Source organism: Montipora capricornis, chromosome 6 (genome assembly GCF_036669925.1).
Source record: "Montipora capricornis isolate CH-2021 chromosome 6, ASM3666992v2, whole genome shotgun sequence".
In the NCBI taxonomy this organism is placed as follows: domain Eukaryota; kingdom Metazoa; phylum Cnidaria; class Anthozoa; order Scleractinia; family Acroporidae; genus Montipora; species Montipora capricornis.
The window spans coordinates 4,870,264-4,882,763 of record NC_090888.1 but is presented as its reverse complement, the minus strand read 5'-3'; the positions used below and the strand labels follow the sequence as shown (position 1 = coordinate 4,882,763).

Below are 12,500 nucleotides of genomic sequence, written 5' to 3'. Positions count from 1 at the left end.
GTCATGTTATTCGTCTGATGTAAAGTCGGGACGAACTACTGCACTGCAAAAAACGCATATAATCTGTCCGGGACGAACTTGGGCAAACATTTTTCTGCGTCTGTTAAATTTGTCTACTAGTAGTATAAAGATGGGCACAAAACGGATTTATGCATCTGGTCGAACTTATCCAGTTCTTTGTGTCTTCGGTCTCTAGCATAAAAAGGGCCATTATCACGGACCAATCCTTGATTTGGAATGGTCTTTTTCAATATTGATAAACCTAATTTTACATGTTATTTTTTTGTGTGCAAAATGATTATGATGATATTAAATTTTCGACCTTGGTTATTGCGTTTCTAGCTTTTATTGATTGTTTCACGCAATCTCGTTTATGAGTGCAAATACGAGTACAAGGAGGGATTACGTTTTTACAAACGTTGGCCGTGTATCACTTATATTTAGACAGACTTAACTGATTACAGTGTAATGTGAAGTGCTAAGTATCTACCTCATATGAACCATGTGAGCGTTAGCCCTACTGATGCAAATGGGACACACAAGGACAGAGAAAAACTGACTGAGCTACAAGGTCAGACGGGAGCAGGCCGTGGGAACTGACCTGACCTGACCTGAAGTTCGTGGGTTCAATTCCCACCCTGGTCAGAGTTTTTTCTCTGTCCTTCATATGGGGTAGGTACTTAGCACATCACATTACACTCTCATCAGTTAAGTCTATGAGTGCAAATAAACATACTGTATACACCCGCAATGGATGACATTGACAGGAATGCAAATTAGTGAAAAAAAAACAGGAAACTGCAAATGCATGTGTTTTAAAATTGCGGATTTTTGCCTGTAGGCAGCCAATGCCTTCCTGGCTCAAAGAATCTCCAGCATTAATGCCATGAGTGCAATCTGTGAGGCAACTGGGGCAGATGTCTCTGAAGTAGCAAGTGCAATTGGACGGGACTCCAGGATTGGGAGTTGTTTCTTACAAGCATCAGTCGGTAAGTTTCCTTTTCGGTGCAATACTGTAAGTCTTTGGGTTTGTGGGTTTTTGTACCCCTGCGATAACGTCTCAAAACCACAAGTAAGTCGGAATTCTAGCAAACCTAATTAAAGTCATTTGCCCAGGTGCACTTTTGGGCAGAGACAAGTTTTAACAATTTAACACTCTATTTCTCTTCTCCCAGGTTTTGGAGGGAGTTGTTTCCAGAAGGACGTTCTAAATCTTGTTTACCTTTGTGAGGCTCTCAATCTTCCTGAGGTTGCGGCGTACTGGTACCAAGTGATTGCTATGAACGAGTATCAGCGCCGGCGATTTGCAAACAGAATTGTCAATTGCCTTTTTAACACAGTGACGGACAAGAAAATCGCGCTGTTTGGATTTGCATTCAAGAAAAACACTGGAGACACTCGGTAGGAATTAAGTCCTCCCATTGGGCCAATAGAGAAAGCAAGCTATTAGGCAATTTTTAGTTGCGTTCTTTTCCGGATTCAGTGCAATACTTTATTTAACGAGGGTAGCACATTAACCTTAAACAGTTTTCTAACATGTCGCCCTTTACATCTGGCGAATCAGAGGGAAAGCAAAGCCAATTGTGATTTGCTCGCACGCATTTCCGCACTTTTCACCAGTTGCATGCATTACATTTGCTTTGTGATTGGTTGGGTTGGTTTGAGTCTCTTGTGATTGGCTCAAGTTATAACGGGGCACAAATGAAAATTGCAATACTGTTCTAAAAATGAGCTTGACTTTGTATCAAAAACTGCGTTCATTTCATTTTATTTACAGGGAATCGGCAAGTATTTATATCTGTAAATATCTAATGGACGAAGGAGCGAGGATAACAGTATATGACCCCAAAGTCGAAAAAGAGCAGATATTGTTGTAAGGAAAATTATTTGTTGCGGTGGAGTTCATAATTGTTTTGACTTAGTTTAAAGTTTTCGACTTCAGCTCTCCAAAATAAATTCTGCTAATTTCTTTTCTGAATGTGCTCTGCTTCAGGGAATTGACTCATCCATCTATTTCAGAAGATCCAGAAAGAGGTACGTTCTAAATGCGTTGTTCATTTTAGATAACGAGAAATCGTACAGACATGTAATTCGTAGACCCTGTCTATTTACACTTTTTCAAACCAACCTTTGTTTTTTTCTCATAAGTGGATCGTCTGATAACAATCGTTAACGATCCTTACAAAGCTGTTGAAGCTGCGCATGCTTTGGTCATCGGCACTGAGTGGGATGAATTTAAGGTGAGTTGAACAATCTCGGTTGCGTAAGTCATATTTTTGTCCCTAGCATAAATTGGGTCTATGGGTTCTTTGCAGCTAGATGCGATCACATGGTTCAAAAATCGCCATGGTGGAGAGTAAATTGCGCACTGGGACATCTAAAACAAAGAAAATTGAAATTAAGTCGCTTTGTTTTAGATTTCCCAGTGCGTATTAGATGTCTCCAGTATGGTGGTTTTTGTACCATGTGATCACCAGCTGCAAAGGGCCCATTTGAACTGTACGGATACAGACCTTAATGTATTTTTGCTCAAGTTTGTCCAAGACTGATCCGTCTCCTATATTAGCCTGTTCCAGTCTCCTAGATAGTAGGGAAAGAAGAAAAAAATGAGTGGGTACCGAAACCCCACTCGCTTTTCCTATGCAGTTGCTTTTGTTTTCCCGACTATCTTGGATCCTGGAACAGGACACTCCTATCTTTGAATATTTTCTTCATGACAAATGATTCCAGCTTCAGATTGGTAAACCGTATCGATAATCGTTGAGACTTGTTTCAAGTTTCTTTCTTTTGGACAATAACTACAACAAATACCCAACGATAGCCTCTCCCTCTCCCTCCCCACCCAAAGCAATATGGAGTTTTATGCAAAGACGACGGCTACGGCAACGACAACGTCACAAAGCAAGAATATGATTGGGTAAAAATGGAAAAATATCCGTGCTGCACGTGCAGCACGAATTTCCGTGCATTTCTTTGTCGTACTCCACAAAACAACAACGTGAAATCAGCAAATTTTAGGATTTGACGACAACGTGAACAAAAAAAGGTCCTGAGCAAATGGCTTCCACATTTGCTTCAATATCCGTTCGATTTTGTTGAACGATGTTGATTGCTGGGGTGGGCAAACTGTTTCAACACATCATCAAAATCGCCTCAACTTCGATTCAACATGTTTCAACACGGTTAAAAGGGAGAGCAAACGGTTTTAACAAAAGCGAACTATATTGATCAGAAGCAAATGTTGAAGTCTTTTTCTCGGGCCTTAACGATGAGCCATTCATTTTCTATTTTTGCTTTAAAACCGTTCGTCACCGTCCAGTTATATTTTGGAGTGACGTTTTCGTTCACGTTGCCGTAGGGTGGGCTTGCCACCCAAACCGAAAACAAAAGACTAAACAAGGCAAACCATGCCTAGCTAAGCTTTAAAAAGGGGCTGCTACGAAACAGTTAATTAATAGCCAGCTTACGAGAGGTGTTGGAATACCCTTCAATATTTTGTCAGAAACTTGTCAGTTGATCACGTTCTATCAAGAGTGAATTAGATAACAGTGTTTCTCTATCAACTTGCGGTCTTTCTCCAGCACAGTCACAAGTGGACTTATTTTTAGATACACTTTACGCTCGAAAACAAACAAAGGGCCGCCACTTTAACCAATCAGAAAAGGCCATGTTACGCCAAACTGCTTCTGCCATCTTTTTTCAGGGACATGACGACTGATTTCCGCGGAAACGGGTATTCTAAAAATAGACTCATTTTTGACTGTGCTTCGGAACCCACCCGTGCCATAAGAACACTCTTCTCTAATTCACTCTTGGTTCTATCGAAAACAACCCGTAGTGAAGGCACCAAAAAGCGTGTCGCGTGCGTTTTTGTTTCCTCCACTCCCGCTACGTTTACAACGGAAATGAAAGCCATTCAGTTGTCACATGTTCTTTTTGTGTGCGATTTATACAGGGGTATGACTACAAGCGGATATACGACACCATGTTGAAGCCGGCCTTTGCTTTTGATGGGCGAATGATTCTGGATCACTGTCATTTACACGAGATTGGATTTCAAGTTGAGACGATTGGCAAAGTTGTGTCGTCAGGGTATATGTTGCCATTGACGCCCCCATTAAAACCCCCAAAGGAGGAGAAATGAGCTTTTTCAAAGAACCACCCTACCTTCGAGAAAACAAGGAGTCACGTGCGCATCTCGCTAATGCCCCTATCGCCTGATTTTTACCTCTTACTAAGGGCTGCAAGACCTGCAATGCAAAAATTGAACTGGAGAAAAAACAAGAAAGAGGTAGAAAAAAAATGGGAAAATGTAGGACGTAGCAGAAAAAAGACAATTTTAGAGTACGGCACGAGAACACGAGGCGATTGAGACTAATATGCATGGTGAGTTTGAATCAATCTGTTGGTTGCCGACTTCAGCTTTTTATAGGCAATTTCACGATGGTGCCATTTGACTACAACTACCAGAATGCAATTTGCCTTCCTTTTCTTATTAATTTCTGTATTCCCAGCGGGGTAAAAGTAACAATAGCTCCAATTAGTATGGACAAGCAAAACCTGTAGGATTCTGGTACTTGTAGTCAAATGGCGTGATCATGCAATAGACCTAATCGGCTAACTCAATGTTGTACCCAATTCAAACCCTTTGGGAATAAAACGTTTTGTTCCAGGTATTTCCATATTATTTAAATATGAATGCTACATTATCATGCAAATACAATACACAAAGAATCTTAATCCCGGGAGATTTGAATTGGGTACAACATTGAGTTAGCCGATTAGGTCTATTGTCTTACTAGTGGGTTCCAGTGAAAGATTACGGACCGCTGAATCATATCGCGCACAATTTGAGAGATTCAACAAATATTTTTATGAATACCACAGACGTGAATTGTGCTTTACTACAAAGTAACTGAAAAAAAACAAAATGGCATTTCGTTGGTATTTTGCTAGAAAAATAGTTTTATCTTATGAGTTCTGTTCTAAAACGATCATTTTTTTGTTTCATTGTTGGTGAAAGTGGATTGAAAGACGGTTGTTAAATTTCTTTGACGTAGTGTGCAACTGTACATGACGAACATAGTTCATCAAATGTGTAATGAAAATTGTATCTTTGAGGATAGAATGATAATCCAAGTAATTAAGAAAAGCATAAAACCGTACGCGTTTTAAAATTTTAAGTGCCATTTAAAATATTTTAAACCATTGTAGTCATATTATTTATTCTTATTTGTGGTAGGAAAGTATTGCGAATAATACTGAATAAACACGTTTACCAATCAGATAAGGTGTCCAGTCTTTTAGGCTGCATCTCAAATTGTATCAAATGAGTCAAGTTTCTTTACACCTGCAAGCCCCGTATATGTGAAGGAAAGTTATTCTGGGTATGACGGTCGGGTCTGCTTTAGCCACCGTTTTCATGAGAAAAATATTGACGCGTCCAACTGTGTCAAGAGCGATTCTCTTAAGTCTCAAAATAAGCTTTGCGTAGCTAACCCAAGACCGAGTTGACCAGGGAAGGCGAGCCGAAGCGCTCATATGACAACAGTTTCCTCGGCTTGTGGGGTGATCCTACCTTCCAAAGAGGCTAGTCACGGCGAGTCACCCTCAAGCCGAGTCAAGTTTGTTCTTCATGGAAATGGTTCGCTGCGTTTTTTTCGGAAGCGTATGCAAAATTGACTCTACATTTGCCCTTGTATAAATGTACGGTGCGCTCCACAAGCCTGAATCTCAGTAACGAAGATTAGTTAGTATAATTTGATGAGGCATGATCGATTTTCAGTGTGCTTTGTTAGTGACGCGTACACAACAGTTACTTCCTAATCACTTTCGCTTATCAAGAAATGCAGTGAGCCTTATAACACCTAGTGAAGTACTCCCAGCTAAAGAAGGCTGGCATTTTAAGCAAAACCGCTTCTCGCTCGTTCATAATATGCGCCCTAAGGCCCCTTTTGATATGGTGTAGCGAAAAGCAGAGAAGGGAATGCACAGTTCATACATCAGATTCAGTTCTTTATTTTGTCATCAAACGCCAAGTAAGAAGCAAGTTTAGACTGTTAGTGAAGCTCTCGCCCGTCACAAAATTTGTTTTCTTGTTCGGAAACGAAACAAGAAGTCACGTGAAAGATGATGTATGGTCGTGAACTGTAAATAATGAAATACCTCATGAAGTCATAAACAGATAATTTCCAACCTTGAAAAGAAGGTACTAGTGTTCTACCTGCCGTAACAAAAAGTAAGAAACTAAAGATTTGAATGTTCATACATGGACAAGAGGCTGTACACATTGCTAATTCATTCAATTGTTGAATTAATTTTATAATCATCAACGCCAGCTTTTCCCTGCTTTTATCATTATTTACATAACTGTTCACGTGACGTGAATACTGCAGTTCTGTTGGCTGTCACGCTTAATTTATTAATTTATTTTACAAGTAGAGATGGCACCACTTTCCATTACCCTGGCCTATCTTTGACATTTTGTTAATATTCATAACAAAACGAGGCGTATTGCCTTATTTTTTTAAGCGACTCCCTCTCTGGTGTCGCCAGGTACTGTATTCACCCTGTAAATTCAATTTTCTGACTTCTTTGTATCATATTGTTATCATTATGGATCATACTTGTCTTGGCTACTTTTAATTCTCCGAGGAACAGAATCTTACGTGACCTTTGTGTGTGTAAAATACATTAAAATCATATTTGACGCATAAAAAACTGTTTGAGCCTCTACTTCATTCACCACTTGAGCCTGAAATGAGAATAATGAAAAGTTGGTTGATAAAGTATGATCTCGCACGTAATTTAATGCCTTGTTAAAAGGCTCTTTTGAAGTGTTAACTTATGGATATCTGAGAGGCCACCGGTGAGGTTGTATTGATAAAGACTTCATTTTTTTCCCATACAAATCGGGTGTTGTTGCCATTGTAATTCGGAATTTATTCAATGACAACAGCAATGTCACAGATGCAGCGAAAATGTCACTCTAAAATTTAATGCCCCATCGCAAGAATTCCGCGATTATTCCGTCTTGTTCACTTTGTACAATAAGGGGCTGATTACATGAGCCGGGCCAGCCCGGTCAGCAGGGCTGGTCAGGTTTCCCGGGATGAGTTTTAGCCAGGTATTACATGAGATGAGCCAGCCCGGCTTGGACTAGATTTAGAATAAGTCATGTGAAAAACGATAGCAACAACAACAAGAAGTGGACAGACGTTTGTCTCGCTAAATTGTTATTAAAATTCACCATTCTACAATGTAAAGAAGCCTTATAGTTTTCTATCTTACTTATCCTTTATTTAAACATTAAAAAACGATTATTCCGTGGGCCATTTTGCTATAAAGAGATCCGGGATCTCGGCTAACCGGGCTGACATTTTTCCATGTAATCGCAAATTTGATTTTTGGTGTATTTTTCAGACGTGCCCGGATCTCAGCTAAACGAGCCAGCCCGGCTTATGTAGTCGGCCCCTAAGCGGCGAACTATCCTGTAACTGGATGGTATGAACGGTTTTAAAGGCCCACATTCGCCCAAAACTCAGTGCGGTCGTTTCTTTTTGTTTTCAAATAACCGTTTGTCCAACTGCGTGGTCTGATTGACCACACGGGAAACAATATGTCAGCTATTTGAATAATTTCAGGTTACACATAATTCAGTCATGGTGCGCAATGACTTTTGGGCGAATGTGGGCCCTTAAGGTAAAAATAGAAAATGGATGGTTCATTGTTATATGCCCGCATTGACGGCGGTCACACTTAAGAGAAACACAATATAACACTAGTGTTCACATTACTCTAGTGTCTTTAAAGTATTTTGGCTAATTATGGCCCACAACTTCTAAAGTGGACTAACATTTTTTTACTGTCACATTGAAAGCTCTATAATATCTTGAAGAATGGAGGGGTGAGCAATTTCTTTAAATCGGTGAAAGTAATGGCCGAAGCCTTTCGAAGAAATGAAAACAAATTAGAGGAATAACTGTGAAGGCAAAAACTCTATATCTCTATGCAACAAGCGCATTCAAAATTTCTTCATATTCATAGCATAACACTCTGGTTTTAAAAGATTTTCCTGCTACTGCATATGAAAAACAACCACCGATTTTTCTCTCCGGTCTTCTTCTCATAATGTTCGCGGAAATTACATTCTGTCCCTCAATAAACTTAGAACAACCAGTTGTGGTCTTAATCCAGGCTCTTGCTTCAGTATCAGCTAAGTAGTGGAATGCGCTACCTGATTTTATCCGTACTGACTGAGTTAACAGGTTGTAAAATGAGAATCCAGGCCGCATTTTGTATAGATGCTTTTTTAAAAGGTACTGTTTTTAAATATTTGGTTTTTTGTTATTTATCCGTATGGGCTATGTATTTTAGCTGTAAATGTAATGTCTGGAAGATATTAGCTCTTGTAATTATTCTGAAATTCGAGATGAAAGAAAGTTTACACTTGTGTGTGTATGTGACCTTTAGCAGGGCGCGTGCGTACACTTTGTATTGCGCGACTACAGTGCTTACCATATGAGAGATAAAATAAATTTTGCCTTGAATATATAAGCGATCGAAAGCTTATGTCAAATTGTGATGACAAGGGCAGAGTGTGGTGAAATTGGCTAGTCAGACGTCATCACGCATCAGGGCTATTCTCCTTTAACCCTTCCTACGCGAACTAAACGAATAATTTCTATCATTACAAACTATACTTTTTTCTAAAAGGTCACATCACTGTAAAACAAAACACCGACCTCGTGTTTAACCCTTAAGAGTCCTTCCTTGTTTTCTAAACAGGTTACTAGAATGAAGCAGAATCCAACTCGATCGACTTCACATTGCTGTTCCCAGAGTGAAGGAAACAAGAGTTTTTGAAGTTCCAACCGTAAAACCAACCAAATTTTATGAACAAGTAAAAAGAACCAATTTAATTTTTGTGTGTTAAAATTCTATTCAATAGAAACTCTTTCCTTTGCATACCAAGTCAAACGTATTTATGCTTAGAACATTTTTCAAGGAAAACAGCGAGTCGCATTCATGTTTTCTGGATAAAATTGAACTAGTGAATATGCCCTTAAAAGAAGACCTTGAAATAAGAATTCTCTGTCAAACATAAAGTTGCCCGTTTGATTTTTTTGATGCAAGAACAAGCAACAATTTCGGTTTAATCTATCAAGAGATAAGCGATCCAAAATAGAAAATGGCGTCTAAAAATATTAAATGCATTTGCACGGCGGGCAGAACCATTGGCACTGCTGATTGATTAGGGACCAGTTACGCAAGGACCACGACGACAACGCCAAGGAGAAGGTTGTCTAAAAATATTATTTCCCATTATTGTAATAATTTTGTGATACCTCCAAGTCGTTCGGAATGGAAAGTGTTTGTCAAAAAAATTGGGAAAAAAATTGGCATGAACGGTGTGTTTGTTTGGGAAGGAAGTTAAAAATATTTCGTCAGGTTCTCACGTCATCTACACAACCTTAAATTTAGTCAATTCACGTTGTTGTCAGGACGAGGACGAGGACGGCAAAGAAATGTATCAAAATGCAAAACGCATGCGCAGGGCGTTACAGAGCCTTTGTTTTTGTTTATTAAGTCTATTGTTTTGTGGCGTTTTCGTAGCCATCGTCGTCGTCCTATCGTAAGGTTCCTACTATTGAGCTTACGTAAGCACGACGGCTACCAGAGCGTCATAAAAGAATGGACTTTATGCTGGAACAAAAACAAAGGCTCTGCACGCCCCGAACGTGTGTTTCACATTTTGATACATTTCTTTGCCGATCTCGTCCTGACGACGACGTAAAATGACCAAATTTGAAGTCGTGTGGAGAACGTCGGTACCTGACAATAAATTTTCAAGTTTTCTCTCCTTAATAACATACAGAGCAATGTCATAGGGCATTACTAGTTAATATTGGTAATTGCCCCGGGAAAATTTACTTAAAATCATTAGCAACAGTGAAGGCTGTTTTTCAAACAACGGTGTCTTGTTCGAAAAAAAAAAAGCACATATCACTGGTAAAACGTTTTTGTGTAGTGGGCGAAGGAAAGAAAGCAGGAAAAAATTGCAACACTCTTGACTCAGGGGACGAGCGAGAACAACAAATGATTTCGGGAATCGTTGACAAGCCAAGAAGTGCCTTGAGTCGGATGTTTCCACAAAATTCGCTTACATTTGCGTGTGTTATCGGATCTAAAAATCACTCGCCTTCGCCTCGCGCGTGTAACCTCAATAAAACATCTCTTATTCCATAGGCTACCAACTTGTTTAACAAAGTCATATAGTTTACGGTGAAAGGCCTTTGAAAGGTCTAAGAAAACACCACATGTGTACAAATTGTTGTCGAAAGCTTTCCCCCAGCGTATAGAGCGTTTTCACTCACGCGACCAGCAGCCACATTGGATTATTGAAAAAAAAAGAAAGTATTTTTATAAAAACAGAGTTCACTTCCCAGAGGATTAGTTTGGTACACCATCATGGCCGTCATTTCTTTGTTTTGGAACACCAATATATGGCCGCCGAGACGTCATGTGAAAACGTTCTATTAGCGATTTCACTGATAGCTTGGGGCAGTCGAGCAATCCATTTTTGAGTAGAACAACAGCGAATGACACGCATTCATGTTATATGAAAGAAAATCTTACCCCACAAACATTCAGAGACGTTATGCGCTTCACAGGTGCAGGGATGGTGCAGTGGTGTGCGCAGTAATGAGAGCACTCGCCTCCCACCAATGTGGCCCGGGTTCGATTCCCAGACTCGGCGTCATATGTGGGTTGAGTTGTTGGTTCTCTACTCTGCACCGAGAGGTTTTCTCCGCGTACTCTGGTTTCCCTTCTCCTCAAAAACCAACATTTGATCGACTTGCTTTGCGTTAATTGTCAATTTCAGTTTTTTTACAGTTTCCCCAATTAGTGCTCCAGCGCTAGAACGACTAGACACTTAAATGAAGTTCCTTTCCTTTCTTTCCTTTCCTTTTCACTTTCTTAATCACGTGACCCACTAACACACAGTTATTGATGAAATCATTGAACTCCACCATTCTTGGCACCTAATTAAGAAAAATGTGAATGAAATCAAATGACATAAAACTGAAGTAGATTGAATCAAACGTTTTTTTGACGAGAGGGGAAAGCGGGAGAATGTACTCGGGGACAAGCTCAACCCACATATGGCGTTGATTCCGGGAATCCAGGCCGGGTCACATCATTAAATTGGTGAAAGGCGAATTAACTAATCCGCCATCCGCAACGACGAAAGGTTTCTAAGACTCAAAGCTTAGCTCCTCAATTATTATGGTCTTGATACTCCAAAATAAGATGAGACACTTTGCGATACATATACAGAAAAAATCAGTGTTAACCCGCGTTGGCAGATAAGCGACAAGGCACTGATCTCTCGTAATTACGTCTGATCGCCGACTCGATGTGGTTATTTTATCATAAATTGTTCTGAATTCTGGTGACGCCATATTTAAAGTTAGCACAGCTTTAGTAAGATCGTTTGGTATTTTATATACAAAAAACTAGAACTCCTAGGGACGTTAATCTAGGTCCTTGATGGACAATGTGTCCCGCTAGCTGCGGGCTCTACAAAGTCAGGCAAGCGCCCAACAAATGAATGACTGATGGAAAGGTGTAATGGGCCCGAAGGAGATTAACAACCTACAATCATAGACAAAACTGTTGGGAAGGTTAGCACTTTTGACGTGTTCATTGCTTCTCTCCCTTCTGGTTTTTGTGGGAAATTGTTGAGTTACCTTCCAACATTGAATAGGGGGGAGGGGGGCTATATAAGAGAAAGTGAAACTATTTCTTTTGAGCTTTAACAGAAGCGGCTTGAAATACAGCTCTGGTGTGGTTCATTTACATAACCTTTCCAACTACTTTTGTCTAAGAATGTCTGAAAATTCTGGATGTGGTCTTAAATTGGAAACACGACTTTTTTCTTAGCATTTACACCTCCTTTTGAAAACCAAGCACAATCAGTGCTTGCTTTAACATTCAAATGCTTTTTGCCATGTTATCATGAATTTAGGCGTTTATCTGGTTAAAAATAAGGCAAGTTTTTAACTTTCATACATGTGTTAGGATGTCTTGTTGCAAGTGTCTCAATGGTATTAAATTGTAGAGCAAATAACATGATGAAAATTCCTTCGTAAATTAACAAAAAGTGGAGGAGTCTAAATGATAGTTAATTAAAGCCAAAAAGCTGGTCTTGAAAGGTCAAACGAGTTCACGGACTAAACACTTACAATGGCGGACGTCAGTCGAGAGCAGCGCCTTTTAAAAACGTCATGTGCGTTCCAAGCAGAGTCACATTAAATAAGTAAATTAACAGTGATCACTTTTTTGCACCAGCAGCGTGAGTAGGATGGCCTGTCAATCATTGAGCTATTTTGGGAGCAGTAAACATGTATGTGAACATTACTCCATGACATTACTCCATAAGAAAATGCGAAATATATGCCCAATGAATGTGATATTTTGCAACAATAAAGTTGTTA

General features: G+C 39.6%; 3 protein-coding genes across 3 annotated transcripts in view; 2 read left to right on the top strand and 1 right to left on the bottom strand.

The window, feature by feature from the left end:
- The window catches only part of LOC138051361 (UDP-glucose 6-dehydrogenase-like), a 16,429-nt gene extending 11,139 nt beyond the window's left edge, over nt 1-5,290 (top strand). Inside the window, exons 8-13 of the mRNA XM_068897557.1 lie at nt 842-989; nt 1,176-1,401; nt 1,778-1,873; nt 1,994-2,034; nt 2,149-2,240; nt 3,956-5,290. Of these exons, the coding sequence (XP_068753658.1) occupies nt 842-989; nt 1,176-1,401; nt 1,778-1,873; nt 1,994-2,034; nt 2,149-2,240; nt 3,956-4,144 (792 nt within the window). The 3' untranslated portion in view covers nt 4,145-5,290. The remainder of the gene's footprint in view (nt 1-841; nt 990-1,175; nt 1,402-1,777; nt 1,874-1,993; nt 2,035-2,148; nt 2,241-3,955) is intronic.
- The window catches only part of LOC138051352 (uncharacterized), a 543,513-nt gene that overhangs the window by 454,438 nt on the left and 76,575 nt on the right, over nt 1-12,500 (top strand). The window lies entirely within an intron of this gene.
- Nucleotides 6,472-12,500, bottom strand: part of LOC138051363 (uncharacterized) — a 208,021-nt gene continuing 201,992 nt past the window's right edge. The window contains exon 9 of the mRNA XM_068897560.1: nt 6,472-6,585. The gene's annotated coding sequence lies outside the window, so the exon portion shown is untranslated. The remainder of the gene's footprint in view (nt 6,586-12,500) is intronic.